Raw genomic sequence first — 23,466 nt, 5'->3', positions numbered from 1 at the left:
ACATTTCGCAATGCTGGCTTAATGCCTGACCTCCGCTTCCAATTCCGGCGAATGCAATTCTTCAGAATTCGACGTGCCGTACTCATCACTCAATCACGCATTGACTACGTGAACAAACGTTATCAGACGTACGAGTGACACGTACCATATCCAAGCCATATCGATTTCCCATTGTCCTCTATAGGCATTCAACGTGCGTACACATTTGCCACGCTACGAGAACTGGAGAAAAATATCACGTTAAGAATTCGCGTACGCTGGCTTTCGACCAAAAGAAATTTCAATGCGGAATCTTAACGACGGAATACGTCGTCTATTAAAATTTAATGTTTATTCCAACGCTACAGAGGAAAAAATAGTATACGCGTATTACGAGTTGGATGACAATCGACGATGCAAATGTCAGAAAAAACCAGTTTTTTCGAGCATACCGTTTGGTCGGTATTCGAGCGACACATTGGTCGCCCCATCTCTCGGTTGGTCCTAAGTTCTGTTACCTTCATCGTGTATACAGAAGCGTGTGCAAGCGTGTGCGTAGAATTTGTATGACCGTGTAGAGAAAGAGACGCGACGTTCGTGGTCAGTTCGGAGTCGCTTATGCGTCTTATCTCTCGACTGATGATAACGTCGAGGATTTAGGTTGCCCAAAAAAGATTGCGAAATGAAAATATCACCACGGTTATTCGTTTAGTGTACGCGTATCACATCCAGTCTTCGAACGTTACCATCGAAGACACGGTCCTTTGGAGGAATTGATAAAACGCATGCGCGTGTTGTGTCACCGGTGTCCAGTTCAGTGTTAATCGTTATTCCTGCGTTGTTCGGTGTTAAATGTGTCATTTGCGAATGTAACAGTTGCAGGATTACGAGACGCAAGAAAACGAGCAGTGGAGCCTATAAAACAAGGTACATATTTCATTTATATATGTATTTATTTATGTACACTCGTGAAAACCTTCACGTGACAGAATCGGACGTGAGTATAAAATATGTAAATACGACTAATCGATTCATTGATTTGTTACGTCTGCGATACGTTTTGCAACGTATACAATAAGATTGTTAAATATTATTTAATTTATGTCGAGTGTGTCCCAAAATATTCACGTAATAGATAATCAATGAACACGTGCCCTGTGAACGAAACACGAACTCGATTGTGGTGATTTCTGACTTCGTGTATTAAAGTACTCCGTGAAAAGAATATTCACGTATAAATAGACACGTTTCGCGAGTGTGAAAATATAAGTGTACTTGTCGAGTGGTTGTAGTCTGTTTTCGGAAAAGGGTTAGTCGAGACATCTCTGGTTCAGGCGCGAAAGCATTCCATGTATATACATTTTCAAGATTCACAGTGTTCCCTATCCCTTTTCGTCTGAATATTATATAAAAACTTTGACGATACAATTACATTGAGTACCCAACCCGCGTAGAATTAGCCATTGAATCTATAATACATCCGACGGGTAAAGTACGTTTCCAAAACTTGTTGTGAGGTTAGGACAGTGGAAAAAAACGAAACTTTCATTCGTTGGATTTCTAATGTTGAACATAACGGGTTTCGAGTGAGGTGAAGTATGCCGACACATCGGCGAGCTTCGGGTTAACTACAGCCTGTCGTTTTGACAAACACAGGATTTCTATCGAAGTATAGAGGGAACTCGTACGAATGACAAAGGAGTATGACAACAACGCTCGTGTACGTGCTGTACCATTTGAGAAAGACAAAGGAGGGAGGGAAGCATAACACCCTAAGAAGACTCGCGTTGGTAGACTAATGCGACGCAGAAAGAAGGAGAGTGTGCGTCAGTAGGTTTTACCCTGACCTTGCATAGACATATACGATTTAATTTAACCGGGTCCGAGTAAACTCGCGGTTCAATCTATCTTTGTCCAGTGCCTCGTTCAAATCCACGCTCGTGATTTAACCTCAATCTTTTACGCGGAAGGAAGGACGCACATCTTTCCGGTACGTAACGCGTGTTTTCAGTTTCTGTAAACAAAATTCTAAACATAGCGACACGACCAACTGAATTCTCCATCGAAATCGCCTCGTAATGTAAAAAAGTTGTTGCGTGGGCGAAACCGTAAACCTCTTACGAGAAGTGAACGTCTCGTGTATTTCTAGTTGTATTTGTAACAGCAATGAAATTATTTGACAGTATACAAGTTGTAAAACAACGAGATGAATGATATTAGGTCAAGGATTAACTCTGTCCTGATAACGTTGTTCTCTTGGTAACAGTTTCAGAAAACTTTTTACGGAAATGAGAGATTTGCTTTATCGCATATAAAAAAAAAAAAAGAAAAAAAAACGTATATAGAAATAAATTCACGAGTCCGAAATTTTTTTCTTCGATGAGATTTTGTCACGGGTCACGTAACCGTGTCAATTTAACGAGATAACGATCGAAAGTTTACGTTTATATTTGCAGCAGTTTTGCTTATCATTGACTTTTAGACTCTGGCGTACGTGCTAAAAGATGTCTGTAAAACATACAGAATATCGATACACCAATAATTCATGAACCATTATTACTTTCGAAGTATATTAGCACAACGAAATTGACGTTACCGCAAGACTTTTCCTTAAAGAAATGTACCAAATTTTCAATATAAGAAAAACCAATAAAATTCCCAACTATCGCGTACACGTGTCGTATTGGGATTTACATAATCGCGGTATCATACCATGGAATCGAAGCATAGCGGAGAATTGTTTACGAACTGCAGTTTCGTTTTTAATATCGCGCCACGGGGAACGTTTGAGGCATTAACGACCCAGACGTATAAAGAACTCGATAAAAAAAAAAAGAAAAAGAAAAGAAAAGAAAAAAAAACAGATCTTGAAACGAAGCCATAGATAAACTGTAGGTGGGGATGAAGGAGATCGGTGAAAAAGGGCGATGGGAGGAGAAAAGAACCGAGTCGCTTCGTCTATAACGAAAGCAGTCGGATTTCGCGTAAATTCCACTTCAAAGCGTTCCTCGACACCGATGTTTGAAATCTCGTGCGTGAAAAGTAGGGGGGACGCGTATAAAGACGATATTTGCAAAAAGTATGAATGTCTCGCCCGGAGTCTGAATGCAAATGACTCGATCCCCAGCACGCGTCGTTGGCATCGCGTCAGTATGAGAGAAGGAGGGAAGTTCCTGGCTCGAATGGAATTCAAAAACGGAAAGATTTGTGGCGCCAAAGGCGAGCCGACGGGAGAAATACAAGGAGGAATCGAAAGGGGAAAATATGGTTCCCCCTTCAGCAAGGGGCCTTTGGGGGATAGTAATGGTCCAGGCCAAAGGCAAACTATACGCGGAAAGCTGATGGGGCAGCGAAGCGTGCAACGCGTTGCGTTTTGCCGGAAACCCTTCCGTTTCGGTTTCGTCTCTGAAGTTGACTACTGCCCAGAGGCGTCGCCATTGCTTCTTTGTGTACGACCCCCGTTTGCCCGGCACAAAAACTTCCTTCAATGTTATTCAACGCCTTAATGAACACGATTGTGCTCGGAATTTAATACGTACAAATTACTCCTATTAGGCACGCGTGTTCGATCAGTCGACCGACGGTAGTAGATAGATGGAAGCACGCGTCCGTAGCATCGCAGTCGTACCGCAGGTATTATGATTTTGGAATTGAAGTACGGCTCAAGTACTGGATTCACTTGTCCGATGCTCTCCAAGCAGGGAATAGATTACCAGAGACGTTGTATTCTGTACTTACTCGTGCTGTTGACCACTACATTTGCATTTCTGCTCTTTCATTTTCGCATGTTTTATAACGTGTAATAATTTTCCGTAGCAAATAGTAGTAGTTCGATCCTTTTCTCGGCATTTCATTGTTTGCCGATTAATCACTTACTGATGGAACAATGACGCGACAGTTACAGTCGCGTCTCAAGCATCGGGGGGTATGGATTACCAACGAATTTAACGATAAAATAATCCGTGGAATGAAAGGAAGTTTTTTAAACGCCGTTTCTTTTTAAATAGTACCTGAAAGCAGCAGGAAGTAGCTCCTGAAGAGTGCTTTACAGAAACGATTAACGTTTCTGGCTCAACGATCTGTGGCGCCGCGCATTGTTGCACGGGATTACCGACCGCCAATTGCAAAGTCCGCTCCTAACTGACAATTGCTCCACTTGCTTTAAACCATTAGTACTCGCCAGTTATCTTGCTGGCAATGTACTGCAATGTGCATCGTCGTCGTAACGGACCGAGGTAAATCTCGACGACGGCATTTTTCCCCTCCTTTTCTCTGTAGGATTCGTTCGCAAATTGTATACTGCATGTCGTGAGAAAAAGGAAAAGCGTGCGTTCCACGACGAAGTAGTATTCGTTGGCCTGGGTCACATTGATGGCGGTGCTAATGTTCTTACTCGAACGTTCAACGAGAACTGAAAATTAACGATACAAAAAAAAGTATTCCCAAAGCGTCTACTTTTCTCTTCTGATTTTTTTTTTTTTTTTTTTTTTTTTTTTACCGAGAGTTCTGTAATTATAGAGGGCGTTTTTCGAGAAACTTTTGTTTCAACTTTTCGGTTATACAGGTGTAGTAATTATTCATAGTCATGTTTTTAAAGCGAAGATTAATAGCGATTGTGGACCTTGTAATATTTAATCTTTCAGTTAAAATTGAAATTTGTTTTTCGATGCATGTAGTTCTGTTGTATTTGCATCCTTGAATTTTTTTAATTCCAGACACCGCATGCCTGACAAGATGGCAGGGCTACTTCTGCTGATAGTCGCACTTGCGACATCAACGATCGCTTATAACGGCGAATTGGTGGAGCAGGAATGTCCCGTGGACTGTCACTGTCATTATTTTCGCGTCAACTGGGTGACCGACTGCTCCGAAAGCAATTTGACGAGCATCCCTTACGACGAGCTCAGCCTTAATGTCTACATCCTGGATATGAATGGTAACAACATCGCACAGGTTGGCCCGTTTCCGCAATCGATCAAGATAAGGCGTCTGCAGATGGCGCATAATAGATTGACCGAGCTCAAGCACGAATCGTTCGCTGGTCTAACTTATCTGCTGGAGGCGGACTTTTCATCGAACGCGATCACTCGCGTCGACCCCGAGGCGTTTAGGTAAGAAACTTTTAGATTTACGTGCGATTCGTTCTAATCGATGCACGGTGTAACGAATTCGATCCTCCAACAGTGACAATCCAGGTCTCATCACGCTGGAGCTTCAAAACAACCCCTTGGACGAGGTCGCCGGTCACTTCCTCAACTGTCGCACCCTGCTCTACCTAGATCTGAACACGTGCGGCATCAGACGTCTCAACACAGAATTCTTCCATAACACGACGAACCTAAACAAGCTCGATTTGTCCAACAATCCCCTTGGAAGCATAGAACCAGGTCCATTCGACCACCTCACCAATCTGGAGTACCTGAAACTGAACTCCTGCAACTTAACGAGCATCTCACCTGACGCATTCGCTCACCTGGAGAATCTTCGCGAGCTAGAGATGGCGGATAATGATCTGCACGCGCTGTCCTGGACGAGCGTCCTGGCGCCGTTGGTCCGACTAGAGCACTTGGATATCAGGAAGACTGGCATCACGAACCTCCCATCGGACGCTTTCGCGAAAAATCTGTACCTCAGACAGCTGGTGCTCGCAGATAACGAGCTGTGGCATTTGGACGTTGGGAACACCCTTGGTCATAATTTGCACAGCCTCCAGTCGTTGGACTTGTCGAACTGCAACTTGCAGGATCGTCTGTCTGAGGAGGCATTCAGGAACGCTAGTAAACTTCGCGTGCTGGACCTCAGTGGCAATCCGATGTATGCTGCTGACCTAACAGGCGTGCTGCGCCATCTACCTAAACTCCACAAGTTATCCTTGAGTAACTGCAGTCTACAGCGTTTGCCAAACGCGTTCCACGTTTTCGAGCACCTGGACGAGCTGGACATCTCGCACAACCCCCTGTCGGATGCGTTCGTCAGTCTCCTGAATCCCTTGGACTCTCTGGAGTATTTGGACATGTCCTACTGTAACCTGGGTTACGTTGGGAACAACACGTTTGCCCACATGACTTCCTTGAAAAAATTAATATTGTCGGGAAATAAGCTACATACCTTGGAAGAAGGCTTGTTCGCCAATTTGACCCACCTGGAAGCTCTGGAGTTGAACAACTGCGACCTCAAGACCCCCATCGACCCTAAGGTGTTTGGTGATCACAAGAGCACCAATATCATCGAGCTGAAGCTCAGCGGAAATCCACTCAAAGTCCCCGAAAGCGGGCCTCTTCTTCCCGAACAGTTGTCCAACCTCGAGATACTCGACCTCAGCAACTGCAATTTGTCCCATTTGAACGAGAATCTGTTCATCTCCGCAAAGAACCTCACGCAGCTGAATCTAGCTGGCAATAACATTTCTGGCGCGGAGAATCTAGCCTGTCTGAAGAAGCTTCGCAGTTTGGAGCATTTAGATCTCAGCAACAACAACCTACGAACTGTCAGCCCCAAGGTGTTCAAATCGAATCCACGTCTGTTGTCCGTAAATCTTCTCGGCAATCCTTTCGTCTGCAATTGCTCGATCACGGACATGTGGGACTGGGCGGTGCAGGTGAAGAACGATCTTCACGTGTTGGTGGCCAGTCAGCCAGCCAGCTTCGAAACCGGAGCCGCGAAACTGAGAAAGAGTTTGATCTGTAGCTACGACGACGAGACCTATCGCAACATCGTGGAACAGACAGCCAGCAGCGGCGATCAGCGCAGACTTAGAAAGGGAGACCTGACTCCCATTCGTACCTGGGCAAAGTACGTTCGCGAGTCGAGTTGCGGTCATACTTTATGATATACGTTGTACAAGTTTCAACATCCCTTGCTGTACATCTATCAGAACGAGATACGTAAACACCGAGTCGAGCTTTAACCGTATCTTGTCAACGATGCGCAGACACGACGTTCTCGCTGCATTATTCGCAATTTATTAACCCTCTACTGCACGATTCATTCAGAACAATCCCACTGAAGGGCCCTGAGGCAATTTCGCAAGGATTTGCCTGTTTCCTTATAGCTCCGATAGGTTCAGTCCTTTATTGTTTAGTCATAGTGTAAATATATATACGATTCATGCAATAGAGGGTTATCATCGCCGGGAATCCAAGATTATCCTTCATTTCCATCGCGTACGACTTTATTTTTGTAGGCGTAGGATTAAGGTGTATCGGTAGTACCTGCGCACGAGACGTCATGATGTTGAAACTTGTTGCATGGGAAAAACCCACTGCTCGAAGCATACCGCTACATTTGTTCCTCCAAGTATAAGGTCTACGAGCGCGTTGTATGTAAGTCAAGGTATTACGACATCGTTATACGTTGCTACGAAACGTGGAATCAAACGACCATTTTTATTCGGGATCATCGACCCCCTTTCTGCGTCACCAAAGGAATATCTTCCAAGTGTCATTATAGAAGCGTTCCATTTCATTCAAGGACAACAGTCCATCTACCGTTCGATAAACGCGCTGGACGTCATGAATAGTGTGAAATTTTCATTTAACGGCTCGCAAATATGATTTATCCTAGTCTTTGTAATCAACTAGTCGTTGCCTGTGTCTGGCGTTTCGTTGAGTCCTCGTTTTTTCCCACATCAACGCGGGAATTAACGATTCAAAGCAAGGTCAAGACCCTTTGCTCCGACAGTCGTCTATTTCTAACGAACCTCTTACTTCGAGAGGTGCTTGAAATTGAATCGAGTCTGGAAACTCGTGATTCGAATCAAGGCAAGTTTCTGGTTTGTTGTGCGACATAATTAATTATTTTTAAGAATGTTTTTGGGAACAACGTTGTTTCGGAAAATTAAAGTTTAACGCTACGATTTAACAATATTGGAACTGTAGCTGTAGTTACAATTAAACTAAACGTATAGGTATTATAAATGGCTGTAAAAAAGAGTAGATGGTAATTTGAAATCTAAAGTTTTAGAAAATGTAATTGGTGGAAAGGTGAAACAAACCAGAACTCTGCCTGAAAAGATGGCGTGACGGCGTCTATCGAGTCAACAGCGTTACTTTGGAAACTCTTGAATCCATGACGAAGTTATGAAGTTCACAAAAGTCGAACCTCCATCATACTGAACGTAAATTCCAGGCTAAATGACAGAGTCCGTGGCTCGTGAAAACATGCCATGATTTCAATTACAAAGTTCTTGCATGCCCGTCTATGCATGCATCTCTTATCGTGTCGTGTTATACACGAGTGTGTATTACGTAAAGTTATGGATGTCGCCAGGTATGTGTATACTTTACACTGGAAACTCAATTGTTAAAATTATTAACCTCCGTTTGGTAAAGTCCAAGTGATTGCGACGTTCTTGTAAAGCGTTGTATTTAAATCGTTGTAGACGTTTAATTTATAGTTTATTGGAAGGGTCTTGCATTAATTGTTAACCTAATTAGGTTTGTCAGCCTTTGTTGAGTAAGAAGTACTTCGCTCTATAAGAGGAGAACGTGTACCCTATGAGTTGCGGATTCATCGTTTATTCGTTGCTCTTTATGCGTATTTGTTAAGTCCCATCGTTTGATATTACGCCTAGCGCTAATGGTTAGTTTGCTAGTTAACGATGCACGCCAAGAAATCCTTGTCTCCTCCTATGCTTATTCTCTCTGTGCGGATGTATACTTATGGTTCTTTTTTTTTTTTTTTTTTTTTTTTGTATGAAGTGCTGTCTCTTTTTAACCAGAACGTGTTCTCTAGCAGTGCCCATGTATAAGTAGACTACCTATGAGATACTTGGATTCCCATTCTTGCAATCACTTGAACAATGCAGCGAAAATTTGATTCTAGTTTACACGCCAAACTTTTCGCCAAAGGAACTCGTGGTTAGAATTTGTACTAAAGATTTTAGCTGCTCAAGCTCATTTGTATGTCTCTCTCTCTCTTATACTATATGTATATTTATATGTGCCTGAAACCGTGTCGCAAGTAATCATTAGGTACTTTTGACGTTCTTTTTACTGCCATTAGTCTCTATTCACTATATCGAGGCAGCAAAGACGAAGGGATGTAACGAAATGGTTGTTAAGAGTTGTAAGGTGGCCTTGAGCGGTGAAAATCTTTGGCCTCGTGTGTACGCTACGAGAACGACGATTCGTATACATCTACGTCTGTTACGTTGATCCCTGTGAAACGGATACGTGAATCAGATTTTCAGTCGCTGTCGCTTGAAATAGCGCGGGCAATATCAGGTGCCGGTACGGTTTCATTATATTCATGAAATGTATAAGACTGTTTAATAAAGGAGTCATTTTTCTTGGTACAACTGTGGTTTTTTTTATCTCTCCTTCGATTATCACTTGATAATCACTTGATAACAAAAAATTAATAAAGAATAAAAATGATATTTATCTATGTCCTCTCGTATCGCGAAGTTATCGATCCTACACGCAACTGAACAAAGAATTGGAACAATGGCGCATCACTGATATACGAATAAAGAGTACTGCATTGTTCCTCGCCATGTCTATCGCACTATACACATAATCGAATCACTACAATAATTGTTGCATCACTCGTCTCACGTTGATCAACATTGTGAGTACAATCAGTATTCTTGGAATAGACTTCAGCATCTCAACGTTTGGGCGGGAAAGAAGTGAGCGCCGGGAAACTAAATTAACGGAACATCAAGTTCCGACAATTGTACAATAGCAATGCACGTATTGTAGAATTATACTGGATTCAGACGATAATTGTATAGATGTATCAACGTTGGTAACACGCAATTGAAGGAAGGATTAACGTTGGTTGGTGCTTGTGCGACAACTTGTTTATTTCATTTATTTAGGATTTTCTAAAAGATTTCAATTTGCGTACAGATATTTTTCGTATAACGTTAGTATATGTATTTGCATCTAGTTGCCTCAGTTCGACGGTGATCTTCGCCACAGTATCAACCGCAAATGTATCTGGGTGTTTATATGTCTGGAGTGAAGAAATACGAGACATGGGGATACGGGATACATGGGATCTCTTCTAGTATGAAGCAATTATCTTTTGCTCGAGCACCATTGTCGAGTAAGAAACGTATAAAGAGTTTCAGTTAACATATGCGAAACTATTTGACCATCCGAGTAAGCGAGTGAGTTTTATTTATAAAGATGCGGAATCATATACATATATGGTCGAAGTTTACGTCATTGCGGGTGTACTTTATCGGTAAAACAGAAACCGCCTAGTCTCGAAGCAAGACGTTCTCTCAATGATTAGACTCGATAACCGAAACAGTCGTTCGTTCGTCAGAAAGGATACCTTGCTCGAGTAAGAAACGTACATCGCAAATGAACGTATATTTGCGCATTGAAACATTCTAAACAATAACACGGTATCGCGATAGGTCGAAGGCTCGCAATCTCAGTTTTTATTTTGCGATGACCGCGTTTGCATTCCACGACACTGATGGATGAGGTCAAAACATGTGCAGTTGCATTATGAGTGCCGATATATAAAAGTTGATGTTACGTAACTCGCTACGCGGCCGTGGCCACGAACCGATATACATAAGTATTTTCAATTTTCAGTCGTTACGTATAAGAAGCGATAGAACCGATACCGATAGTATTTCCTAGCTACCTATCGCCAATACTAACGATAATGAACATCACGTTCATTTATCATTTAATGCCTGTTATTTTGTATCATTTTTGCAAATAGCATGCTCTGTATCAGCATACCGTATATCATTTCCTTGACATTCCTTTTGCAATAATTCCATGCCGTTTCCGTCTTCGATTTGTTGTATTCTTCGTGACCAAGCAATTTAATACCAAAGTACTTAACAGGAAGCATCGAGAGGTATCGAAACCTCGGGTACTTGGCGTCGATTGTTCGATACCCGATATTTTGTAACGAACACTCGATCGATACCAATACTGTACGCTGGTGAGTAGGAATCGATAGTCGATGTTATTGCTACGAAGCTATAAGGTTTTACAAAAACGACAGGAAACGAGAAGTAACGAAAATTTTCAAGTATTTCATACGATTAAGAAGATTAGAAAAAAAGATACGCGAGAAGCTGGAAATTTTGTTTGTCGGACATCCAGATAACACGCAGAGATAGGAAGATGCGTAACGGTTCCAATTAATTGCGATCTAATCTCCTACAGCCCGTACTATTTATCAGAGATTATACTATATCAATTAAAGCCTCTATCCAACTTGTCATCTATGTATCATGCACGGCCCTAGAGTAAATCGTAGGGCAAAGTGTTAACCGGTCAACGCTGTATTAGTACCCAGCCGTTGAAAATCCTACTCAACGGACAAGTAAATGATTCATCGAAAATTCCCAGGTCCGTTCGGATGTCGGTTAACGGAGCGATATCGACTATATCGATTCGATATCGTTCCCATCGCTACGTGCGAACTTTCGCCGACGAGAGCGCGTTCATAAGTGTGGGAGCGGATCCGCTCGTGCGCACATGAACGAATCTCGACTGTATCTATATGCCTGTATAAGCGTCGCGACTATCGGTGCCGGTCCGTCGGCTAGTAAGCTAGTTGGCCGTCCAATTATTTGAACGTCATGCGCGCGGACGCGCGAGTCACCACAAAAGCTTCGCGATCGGTTGTTGGGTACCGGCATTCGACGGGCAAGGATTGTCAACGGGTCCTGGTGATTAACCGGCGTTTACGTCGTAACAGTGTCTCGACAGTCGGACGTATCGATAGAGTACAATGATACTGAACGTGCTCGAGCCACTCCTCGACATCCCGACGGTCTACTACGGGGCGCTGATGGGCTTTGGATTCTGCGTGTATTACCTTTTCGAAGTCGTCAAAGTGAGTAACCACCGCTGAACTAGTATAGTTCTTTGGTTAACCACGACACTTTCTCCTCGCTCTCCAACCGTGCGTCGCTGTCGTCTTGTTTTACCGAAAATTCGCTGTTCGGACACGGATTCACTCGCGAACGTATCCAATGAGGAAGTGGAATGGGTGAATCAGCATTGAAATTAAACGTTGATTGAACGTGTTGACCGCGTGAACCGCGTTATTAGACGACGAAGACGATCGCGAATAGCTACAGGAGAATACATAGGAGAATAATTGCAGACGAATCGTGCGTTCGCCGACGGTAGACGTTAACCGCAACGGGGATTGATTGCATTAGGTGTTGGAATTAATTCTGTGTCTCTGTTTTCAATTGTTTATAACTCTGATTAGATTACGTCACTGGTACATTAGAGTACGAACCTTCCGAATCCTCAGTCTGATCTCCGTTACAATGTATCTGGACACGTTTACATGGATAACCTAAGTCACAACTTGATGGACATTGCGTGCAGTGTAATGTTTTGCTTATTGTTATTTTTCTACAATTTAATTATCAAGTGTGATTTGTCCGTTAGAATAATACCGATAAGCAAAACTGTAACGATCATCGGGTTAAAAATTCGGTTATATAATATATCTATAGATTCAATGTAATGGAGATCAGGTCAAGAACCATAGAGGTTGGTAATTTATCCTATAATAAGAAACTGACGTTTAAATATTTCTACTTAAACTAAACTGACAAATGATTGAACATGAAGCTACAGAATGAATTCCTACACCTGATAATACCGTGGGTAGGGTTATAGATTCCACAGATCGGTCGTAGTTCTTAGCTTGCTGGTAGCCGATATCGGTGAATAAATTGCCACGATAACGTTGGGCACGGTAAACTACCTCCAGCATCGTTCAAATTTTAAATTAAACCGCAGTGAGACCGTTATCGCTTATCCACGGATTTATAACCTTCATTATGCTCAATCAACGCCGCGTTTGGTTTGCAGTCACGCGTATATCGCGTCTGGCTTGATTCTATTGAAGATATCGTTTTAATAGTTAAGAAATCTCGCCCGGCAGACGTGCGAAACGTTCGATTCGTTTTCGAGACGGATGCAGGGTTATCGACACTTGGTCGAGACGTTAAACTCGGTGCATATTAATCTCCAGACGTTGTTTGATTTGCGGTCGAAGAAATAAGAAGTTTAATTGGTGGAGAATCGATTCAACAGTTCCCGTATTTGATACTCGTTGAACGTACATCGGCATTAATTGTCTCACTTTGTGTCGTGCCTTTTTCACTTGCGTTACATATCAATCCGTCCTCCATGCCGTAACCTTTTTAACGAGGCAAACAAAAAATATTGCCAAGAGCTATTGGAATGTCGAATAAGATAACTTCGTAGCCGAGGCTGACAGAATTCAAATAACGAATTGAGGATAAATGACTTTTTTCTTTGTTACTGGTAAAATGGAAATTAGAGTTTTTGTTGCATAATTAAATACTTCGCGATGTTCAAAGAAATGTCTCTTACGTGGCAACTTTCTGATGAATCTAAAACGCGTTCGATGGAAAGAAATTATTAATAAAACTCTTAACAGAGATAGTTCTTCGTTTAGGAAATTGCTAAATACTTGCGTTTGTATAGCTCACACTAACACTTAACAGTTTAATTACTATATTTTATTTTATCAACGGAATACTGATTACTGGACAAGAATTTACAATGACTTCGAATTTATCGAAACTCGTTTCGCTCGAAGGCTTTCACTGGCGAACTGACTCGAACTTCTCGCGTAATTCCAAAGTGCAACAAACATTTTACATATCGAGCGCTATTCAGAGATGCGTTACTATCGGATGTTATCAGGATTTCCGCGATACGAATTGTTCAAACTCTCGCACGACCCTTCGTGATCTGTGCGAGCCACGAGGTGACGCACAATTTATTAATTTGACCTTAAAACTCCATGGCACTCGCCCCGGACAAATTGCGCGCGCTTCAGTGCGTGTGCACTGAGACTCGAACCACACGCAAATGCCGGAACAGGTAACATCGTACGAACCGACTAGCCATTCGTCGCGAATAACGCAATGTTTGAATTGACCGATTCGTAGACGCTTGTAATTCGTCGAACGACAGATAAAAATCTCGCCGACTCATTCCAGAAATTCAAAAGAAACTTTTTATAAACGTCCCAAGAATAATAACAAAACACGAGCACGAGGAGGAAGGAAGCGTTTCGATTAACATGTTGACTGCCACGGTACTCTTTAAGATTCGGGTGTAAATGGCCAATAAAAAACTCTAATTATACTATATGTATAGTATCATCAAGAAGCATCTAGAATTGATCGAAGAAACAATACGGTTAATTGTATCACGCGACCCGTACTTATTCTCGTTTAATTGATTTAAAAATGCAATGCAATTCTTTATTAAAAGTTCTGCTAAAGTTTGAAGAATATTCCACAAAATAAGTAAACGGTCAGTAATATCGCTTGTATCTAGATGAAGGAGTTGAAAATTGGACAAACGATAAACCACGTTTTATCCATTAAAACTGTATTTCGCGTGGAACGAATAAAAGGTTATCTGAATAGCTGTTCAATGGAATAAGCCTTGAGAGTAAATCGCTATACGGTGTTTTCATTCGTTATCTATTATTTCAGTGATTCTCAACCATTTCTAAACGCATTTCAGACGCCGATGCTGGTATGCGCGAATGGACCATTCCGATCATTCCTAGAAGAACATGTGCCGCTCGTTAGGAACAAATTTTGGCCGACCTTATGGTGCTTCGAATCAAGAGCACAGACTATTTTAGCCAGTTTGCTTAGGTCACGGATATTGCCACAAATTCATTATCGCAGGTTGGTAAGTTTACCTTTATCATCGCACCTGTCCTTGATGCAATTTCAATAAATTCATAAATATATTCTACGAAATATTTCAAACTCCGCGAAAGAATATTCTAGATTCTAGTAATGTTCCATGGAATACGAAATGACATATCTCATGTATCGTACTACCACTTCTCACGTTACAAGATGTTGGGTCGAAATAAACGATTGCAAGCTAATTATCGCACCTCCGTGTGCAACACTTATTCTAATTAATTCATTGTCGAGCAGAGAAATCCTAACCTTGTCGGATGGAGGTGAAGTGGCTCTAGATTGGGCGGAAGAAGGAAGCTCTACTACTTCGCCCATCGTGATTATTTTACCAGGACTTACCGGTGCAAGCCAAGCGGAATACATCAAGTGTCTGGTCTCCTCAGCGAAAAAGGTCGGCATACGATGCGTCATCTTCAACAACAGAGGATTAGGAGGCGTGGAATTGAAGGTATGTTCTTTGAAGGATCTCTCTAATCCGTAGGGGAGAAGAACGTGTCGTTCCTTTCATTCCTTCATGCACACGGTTTTCCATACACACCACTTTCACACAATTTATATTTCATTTATGACATCAACAGTGTTTTCCTGTAAACTGGCAATGAACGTATTCTGCGATGTCTCTACAGTTGTAGTACCCGTGGCGCCACCGACGATAAAACACCCAAGTTTGTAGTTCAAATAGTTCTATACGTTGCTGCTAGATGCCGAATGGTTTAATATCGGTGGCGCCAAGTATTTGACATGAAATCAAGTTTAATAATTTAAATTACACTTTTAAATCTATTTTTGTGATATCGTTACATGTACAAAGAAATAGGCAAAGAAATGTAACGATTGATTACGTGATTGCAGACACAACGGATGTATTGTGCTGCGAACAGCGATGATTTGTCCGAGGTCATCGAACACGTAAAAAAACTGAATCCCCAAGTACCGCTTGGAGCGACTGGAATTTCGATGGGAGGGTAGGAAAGAACTATCTTATTCCTACAAACTATTACTGAATCAAAATCAATTGATTGGTTAAGACCACCGAGGTTTAGATCTCTTGATCTTCACCATAGTGTTCGGCTACCCCTACTACTTTACTATAACGTGATAATACTTCTTATTTTACGTTTACTTGCAGATTAATTCTAGGTAATTATTTAGCTCAACAAGGTGTAATGGCAAGCAGCAAACTGAGAGGATGCTTCTTGATCTCTGTACCGTGGAACGTTTTCGCCGCGACGAAAAATACGGAGGAGAATTATTTTAATTTAATGATGAACAAATATTTGGCTGGCACTCTTCGAAAGAACATAGAACGTTTGCATTATGCGACCGAACCAGGATTCTTCGACATCGATATTGACACGATTCTTAAAGTAAGCTTAACAGAGCCAATCTGTTTTTACTGTAACTCTAAAGCAGATGATTTAGCAGAAAAAGATAAAAATGATTCCTTATTTGTTAGAGTCAAACCGTGCGAGAGTTTGATTCGCATTTCACGGTGAAACAATTTGGGTATAGAGACGTGGAGGAGTACTATTCTAATGCGACCTTACACGATAAATTACACTTAATTGATGTGCCGTTGTTATGCCTTAGCGCTGCTGATGACCCATTTCAACCAGTTCAAGGTAATGGCTCTGCCATCTTTTGAAATTAAATTATTTAAGTCATTTTTTTTTTTTTGTAAAACTAATTCGTTATTTGTATTGGTGATCAGCTATTCCTCTGAAAGAAATTTCGGAAACCAAAAAGGTAGCTGTTGTGGTAACTTCGCGTGGCGGGCATATTGGTTTCTTGGAAGGCGTGTGGCCAGTTAAAGAGGAACAATATATGGGTAAACTGTTTTCACAATTTTTCAACGCGCTATTTACTACTGATGTTGATCATCAGATGTTATGACGAACTTACAACTTAAATTTCAAATCCATCTTTAATTATCGATATCATTGTCTTCTCTACGTTTGACCATTACGCGCGAATGATCACGTGCCATGATTAATATTATTCAGGGTACTGCACATGTGATGTTAGTAGTGGTAAGAATTACAGAACCTTCGTCGCTTTTATAAAAAAGATTTTTATCAGCGGCTTATGAAGTATTAGTTACTATTTAGAAATAATTTTTTGCAAAAATGTAAACCGTATAGGAACAAAATGCGCATATTCACTTGCGGGTTTATACAATAGCGAGGTTATATTTATTTTTAACGCTATCAGCATTTATTGAAGAACTTTGCAATTAATGTTTATTTGAATTGCAAGAAACAAAATTTGACTTTAAAATACTTATAGAATTATATGTTTATGAACTATGTTCGTGCGAACAATTTATTAATTGATTGTAAAATTTTTTGTTATAATATTGATAAAAAATATCAAACTATTTATACAGCATTATGTAATCTCAAACAAAAAGCAGTATATAAAACCATCCGTGAGAGCGAAATATCATTGATTGTGATACAGAAAGTGAAAACACACATTCTATTACATCTTACATATAATTTTTTTAAGACAGTGTAAAGACAAAAGTTGACAAGGCGAATATCCTCATCGTATTATATCATATTTTTTATTTCTTTGATCTTAAAAATATGTAAGACGCCAAATACCAATGTCATACTTTAATAATGAAATGTATACTTGTTATTTAGTATTTAATAAAAAAATTCATACATTAACTTTATTTGTTATTAAGATCGATATCATTATTTATTCTAGCAAAGCTGAAAAGAATAATATAGATCGAAAAATGTCTTTCTTTTTGTCATATCCCAAAGAAGGTATGAACACTACTTAATTGAATGATTTTTTTATTTGCTACGATAGAAATTTTGTTTTATAAAATAATTTGGAAAAAAGCATATTAGAATATATTTTGAAATAGTATTTCGCATAATATTCTTGAATGGTTCAAAGATTTACGCATACGTATAAAATGTAAAAAATGTTAATATTACCCACGGTAAGTGTTATAATTTGAATTCTACGTCCAAAGATTTCACGATAAATGCTAAAATATCTGTGCTTTCTTCAATCTGAAACAATTAGAATTTTATAGTAAACGATATTAATAATAAAAATGGTAATTATATATGTGTAATACATTCAACGAATAAATGATTAAACACACCACTTTCATAGTTGGTTTCCCACCCCCATGTCCCGCCTTAGTATCTATTCTGATGAGTAAGGGATTTGTTTGTTGAGGTAATTTTCCAAGTGTATGCTGTAGAGTTGCAATAAGTTTAAGGCTATGCAATGGTACTACACGATCGTCGTGATCTGCAGTCAATAATAATGTCGCTGGATATTGCCCATTTTCCGGAACTCTTACGTTATGCAATGGAGAATATTTCAAAAGATTTTCAAAATGTTTCTGGTCATCAGAACTACCGTAATCGGATACCCAAGCAACACCAATCGTGAATTTATGAAAACGTAACATATCCATCACTCTGCATAACATTTGTAATATATATATATATCTATATTAACAATTGTATAAAAACTTTATAAAACTATGAATCCACTATTTTGTCTTACCCAACTTGAGCAACTGCAGCACCAAAAAGATCAGGTCTTTGATTTATACAAGCGGCAATTAATAGACCTCCATTACTGGCACCCAAGATACTTAATTTTTTAGATGTAGTGTATTTATTTTCAATAAGGTACTCAGCGGCACATTGGAAGTCGTCAAATACATTTTGTTTATTAAAAAATCGCCCACCGTTATGCCACTTTTCGCCGTACTCACTAAAATAAATAGTAACAGTCCGCGTATAAACAGGAACGTACATCTAGTACAATAATGGAGTGTTTTCTTAGCTTACCCGCCACCTCGAATATTTGCGACCGCTAGTACTCCATTTAAATGCTGAACAAAAACCAGAGTTGTAACGCCAAATGTAGGTTGAATGCTTACATTAAAACCTCCATAACCATATAGTAAAGCCGGCATAGAGCTATCCAAAACTGCATCCTACATTAAATATTAATTATTATTGTACTTCAAGCATAGTAATAGTACCATAAATACTTACATGTTTCATAACTATAAACATTGGAATCTTTGTACCATCTTTACTCGTGTAAAATATTTGACTAGTCTTGTATAAGCTTGGATCAAAGTTTTTTACTTTAATCTCTCGTAATATCTGTAAATTATACAATCTTTTAATTTTCAAATTTTTGTAGGTTATGATTTTTTATATGAACCATACATCGCTAACCTGTGGATCTTCTTCATTTTTAAGATCAACTCTGTATATAATACCAGGAGTTAAAAAGGATGTGAATTGGTAAAATATTTCGGAATATTTCTTTTTTCCTACAAAGTTAACTATTGTGCCTACATCAAGCGGAAATGTTCTAATTTTCTCACCAGTTTTTAAACTATGTAATTGTAAAATGCTCTGAAAAAGAGAATTTTTTCATCATTTCAACAGGCATACTTCAGTACAACCTATATTTGTACCTTACCTTAACATCTTCAATGTAGCAGGCTACAAATTGATCATTGTTAACTGCACAAGCCCAATCTAATACATTATCAGCATGTTCAGGTAACAGGTCTACCCACTTATCTTGACTGTAATCCAATAAGTCTATAACTATTAACTTATAGTTTGGCGCATTTTTATTTGTCCGAAATATAGCCTTGCTGTCCTCATTTGTTACATACTATTTAAAACAAAGTAAGCAATAAAAGTTAGTAAGAAAATCAAAAATATGGAAAGAAATTTATATTATATATTACTAACTTCATAATCTGCTTCAAGTTTATCAACAACTTGAGTTAACTGCAATTTTTCATTTAAATTTGTTCCTGGTTTCAATTCCGTAAAGTATACTAAATTATCTCTGCAGTCCTTCACAGGTGTGATAATTAGCCATTTCCCACAATCAGAAACTTGTGCACCTCTAATAATACCAAAGCATACATATTAAAAATAAAAACATACATGAATAAATTGCATTAAATCAATGTTCGTGTGAAATATTCAGTATATAGCTATGGAAATCTATGAGTCAACCAATTTTGTCTAAACACATACATAATTATCTTACGCACATTCTCCATAAAGGTTCTTCAGGAAATTCAACTACAACAGCATCCTCCGACTGCAATGTACCAATAACATGATAGCATAACTTTTGGTCTCGATTACCTTTTGTCTCTGAACCATCAGTTTTACCTTCCTGCTCTGGATAACATCCATAAAATATTCCGCGATTGTCATGAGTCCATGTTATTGGGGAATACTTAACTTTTTCCAAAATTTCTGGATATTTTTCACCTAAATTCAAACATCATACAAAGAATGAATTAATTGTGTTGGTTATATAGAAGAATATCTTAGGTAAACTACATTGATCATACCAGTCTTTGTATTCATAAAATGGATTGTACACCAATCTGATCCACTAGAAGATAATCCATATGCAAATATACTGCCATCTTCGCTAAATTTACTAATAGCAATTGCCACAGTGCCATCTTCTGATAAAGTATTTGGATCAAAAAATACTTTTGGTTCGCTGTCTAATGTATCTTGGACATATAAGACGCTAAAAAAATTAATATCCATGAATATATATTACATATTACAATTGATTTATATGTATAAATATTGTACCTTTGATTCTGTAAACCAGTATTTTTATAAAAATAATATTTATCTCCGTGTCTAACAGGACACGAATATTTTGGAAAATCCCATAATTGTTTTAATCGATCATGAATATTTGGGCGTGCTTTACATGACATCAAATATGGCTTAGTAATGGCATTTTGAGCATCAACAAATGCTTTAGTTTCTTCAGAATCAGGATCTTCTAACCATCTATATGGATCTGCTACCTGATGAACAGAAATGTACAATTGTATAATTTATATTCGTAGTTCAACGTATATGCAATTGTGTATATTTCAATAAATAATTCCTATACTTTACATAAATAGCTTTTTAGAAATAAAACACCTATACAGTCGATGATATTCTTAATTAACACGTAAAATAATAATATTAAAAACTCATTTAAATATGGATTTAATACCAAAAATTCTTTTTTTTATTCTAACCTCAGTTCCATGGTAATTATCGATAACGGTGAGATCACGATGTGCTTCGGGATATTCCATGATTTCCATTATTTTTCGATTCTCTTTGGGTTCTATTGCCGAACGATCTAAGTTCTAAACGTCCGACAAAACCATGTGATTAGATTTACTGCAGTAATATTAATACAAAATTTTGTTGGAAAAAATCTTACTTTGATGGTCGAAAAAGACAATGCGCGGATAAATTGCGGGCGGTTGCGGACAGTGAGTTCCAATATATTCTTGTAGACACTAGTTTCGATTTTATGTAAACAAATTCTCTTTATCGTATTTGCAATCACGGATACAGCCATAAAACGCATTACTCGCGTAGCATATGCTCATTATCCAGACACAGCAATCTAAAATAACTGTTTAGATCAGAGAATTTCGGAACTGTAGCCTATATACATCAAAATCTAACATTTTCATTATTAATAGATAACTTTTAAATCTCTTCTAGGAAATAGCAAATTTGTTTTCGCTTTTTGTTGTTTACATAAAATATATCGATTCACTAATCTATGCTAGAAAAACATTGATAACTCAGCATAGTTGCTTTCAAATTAGTTTGTGGTTGCATAGAGTACACAACTAAATTATTGGCGACACATTGCTGAATTTTCGATAATTTTAATATGTATCGTTGAAATTTGTATTTGTATATCGGTCTGGATGTTTATTCCGCCATATCATGTAAACGACTCGACGTAATCGAAAAAATTGTGTACACGTGCAGACATACATGTTTACTTTACATACTTATATTTAAACCAATATAAAAAATTATTTTAATCCACCTAATTATGGAAACGTATATCTCGATGAGCATGTGTATGCATATGAATGTCACAAGCCACAATCAAAGTTATTAAAGTATGCGATCAAGAATTATTACATATTGTAATCGAAGTTCACTTACATGACTGCAATTAAAGACAATTTGTGCTGTATAAGATAAAAGTCGAACAAGTCGATAAATAGAAAGTTGATAAATAGAAAAAGGAATTCTAAGAAAAGCGAAATAAGCTTCGATCAGCTGCATGCGCGATAAAAATTGCGACATTTGCGTTGGTATGGTTCGGAAATCATTTATCATAATTGTAACTACAAATTCAATAATAATGTTAATACACCACACGGAAGGGTATGAGATATAGTCTTATCAATTGGCCTTAATTACCCCTTCTCGTAGTATATGATGTTAACTGACACGTAAACGTGACTTTTCACGAGATTTGACTGAAAGCCATAGAAATCATCGAAATACAATATCGTATGCGATGCCAATACAAAATATGTTTAAAATAAACACTAGCTATAAGAATGTATTAAATTTAATGAATTGCATATAGAAAAAGTCACATTACATTTCACTTACTCGCTGTTTACTACTGTGGTATAAACCAAATATTTGTAAATTTAAACGTTATTTTCTTAGTTATAATTTACCCCCTTGTAAAAACAAAATAAAAATGTTTTTTTCATTTTACTGAAAAAGATGGCTGAAAGGTATGTAGTGTTATAATATATTTCACACTATCTTGCTTAATTTTGACAAAAATAAAATGCAAAGAATTATTTACATGATTAAGGTATCTACATACTGACAGTATTAAATTTAGTAAATCTTATTTTGCTTTAATCGTTATTTCTTTTTTCACTTTAAAAAGTTAAAATAATTTATCTAATGTGTATTTATACTGTTTGTGAGTTTCTGATTGGCCTGCAAACAGTTTTGCCATGCCAACCATGTTTCGAGAATATTGAGAATTGTATTTCACGATATAATTTAGGACATTAATTTTTATGTATCATATCGGTTAACTGATACAAATTGTTCACAGGACATCGTAATAATCGTAGTAATCTGTACATGAGACATATGTTTAGGGTTCGTGATTAACAGGTTGATTTACTAAATCAAATTCTAGTGGAGGAAAAGCGTATGTCTGTAGCAAATTTATGAGTAATTTTATCGTGTTCATCATCACACCTGCTGAGTTATTCATTTGTTACTTTATTCAGGACATTATGACTTTATTTGCAATCGTAAAATGTTTTTTGACAGGATGAATGGAAATATTTGTGGAGGGGCACGTTCGGTAATATTTACGAGCCTGAAAGAAACGCTGCGGGAGAGTAGGCGGATCACGCAGAGAGTTGCGTAGAGTGAAGATATCACGCGTCGGGTCAGCTGTACTTTGTGCTGCGAACTTAGATAACCTCTTGCATTTGTTCAAAGGCTCTCCCCTCTCCTTTCTTTGACCACACGGAGTTCATATAACATCAAAACCTGACGCTCAAGTATTCATTACGAATTCGCGAGTGCATCGATCGATTTTGACGTTCGTTCATAACCATAGACTATCCATCTTCAAGTGCTTCAACCGTACGAGGGAAAAGCTTTCGTGTCTGTTGGGAACCGTAACTGCGATCCACCAGCAAGAGGTCGTTGTTACTACGAGTCTATATCGTTTGTCGCGGTTAATTTGAATGTTTCTTTCCAAACTGTCAGCACACGGAGGAATGCAAAAGGACTGCCGAGACTGTTTAGGTATCCGATACCGTATTAACTCCCTGGATCAAACGTGGAAGTGGTTGCATCAAACCATCGCCCTTCACGATTACTTGATCTCCATAACCGCTAGTCAAACCAACGTCTCGAAAAAGACTT

General features: G+C 38.7%; 3 protein-coding genes across 4 annotated transcripts; 2 read left to right on the top strand and 1 right to left on the bottom strand.

Moving 5' to 3' along the window:
• The first annotated feature begins 513 nt into the window (after positions 1-513).
• On the top strand, positions 514-9,278 carry LOC128892233 (leucine-rich repeat-containing protein 15-like). Of its 2 annotated transcripts, none has more exons than XM_054152499.1 (3): positions 514-906; positions 4,695-5,090; positions 5,164-9,278. In XM_054152499.1, the coding sequence occupies exons 2-3, from the start codon at positions 4,702-4,704 to the stop codon at positions 6,806-6,808; spliced, it is 2,034 nt and encodes a 677-aa protein (XP_054008474.1). In that variant the 5' UTR covers positions 514-906; positions 4,695-4,701; the 3' UTR covers positions 6,809-9,278. The 2 variants fall into 2 exon arrangements, with proteins under 2 accessions (XP_054008474.1, XP_054008475.1); XM_054152500.1 differs by lacking the exon at positions 514-906 and adding an exon at positions 1,598-1,969.
• A 2,181-nt stretch (positions 9,279-11,459) lies between these two features.
• Positions 11,460-17,364, top strand: LOC128892232 (phospholipase ABHD3). Its single transcript, XM_054152498.1, has 7 exons — positions 11,460-11,799; positions 14,496-14,665; positions 14,927-15,137; positions 15,542-15,654; positions 15,819-16,056; positions 16,146-16,311; positions 16,401-17,364. The coding sequence occupies exons 1-7, from the start codon at positions 11,695-11,697 to the stop codon at positions 16,580-16,582; spliced, it is 1,185 nt and encodes a 394-aa protein (XP_054008473.1). The 5' UTR covers positions 11,460-11,694; the 3' UTR covers positions 16,583-17,364.
• Positions 17,324-23,454, bottom strand: LOC128892229 (prolyl endopeptidase). Its single transcript, XM_054152493.1, has 14 exons — positions 22,910-23,454; positions 20,963-21,151; positions 20,772-20,885; positions 20,326-20,549; positions 20,070-20,257; positions 19,761-19,986; positions 19,450-19,609; positions 19,169-19,369; positions 18,919-19,101; positions 18,730-18,843; positions 18,520-18,668; positions 18,230-18,442; positions 17,817-18,141; positions 17,324-17,721 (listed from the first exon to the last, which is right to left on the bottom strand). Exons 2-14 carry the CDS (start codon positions 21,110-21,112, stop codon positions 17,656-17,658), a joined length of 2,313 nt encoding a protein of 770 aa, XP_054008468.1. The 5' UTR covers positions 21,113-21,151; positions 22,910-23,454; the 3' UTR covers positions 17,324-17,655.
• Positions 23,455-23,466: the final 12 nt, after the last annotated feature.

The sequence above is a fragment of the Hylaeus anthracinus genome, unplaced genomic scaffold (genome assembly GCF_026225885.1).
Source record: "Hylaeus anthracinus isolate JK02 unplaced genomic scaffold, UHH_iyHylAnth1.0_haploid 12002, whole genome shotgun sequence".
Classification (NCBI taxonomy): domain Eukaryota; kingdom Metazoa; phylum Arthropoda; class Insecta; order Hymenoptera; family Colletidae; genus Hylaeus; species Hylaeus anthracinus.
This window is presented reverse-complemented; position numbering and strand designations above follow the sequence as displayed.

Bases quoted from the DNA above. Each gene is read 5' to 3' on its own strand.
- LOC128892229 (XM_054152493.1), bottom strand. From the start codon at position 21,112: ATGCGTTTTATGGCTGTATCCGTGATTGCAAATACGATAAAGAGAATT. The intron at 19,987-20,069 runs GTATGATCAATG...GTTTGAATTTAG, and splicing joins TTTTATGAATACAAAGACTG to GTGAAAAATATCCAGAAATT. The intron at 18,669-18,729 runs GTAAGTATTTAT...TATTTAATGTAG, and splicing joins TGTTTATAGTTATGAAACAT to GATGCAGTTTTGGATAGCTC.
- LOC128892232 (XM_054152498.1), top strand. From the start codon at position 11,695: ATGATACTGAACGTGCTCGAGCCACTCCTCGACATCCCGACGGTCTAC. The intron at 15,138-15,541 runs GTATGTTCTTTG...ACGTGATTGCAG, and splicing joins TAGGAGGCGTGGAATTGAAG to ACACAACGGATGTATTGTGC. The intron at 15,655-15,818 runs GTAGGAAAGAAC...GTTTACTTGCAG, and splicing joins ACTGGAATTTCGATGGGAGG to ATTAATTCTAGGTAATTATT.
- LOC128892233 (XM_054152499.1), top strand. From the start codon at position 4,702: ATGCCTGACAAGATGGCAGGGCTACTTCTGCTGATAGTCGCACTTGCG. The intron at 5,091-5,163 runs GTAAGAAACTTT...ATCCTCCAACAG, and splicing joins GTCGACCCCGAGGCGTTTAG to TGACAATCCAGGTCTCATCA.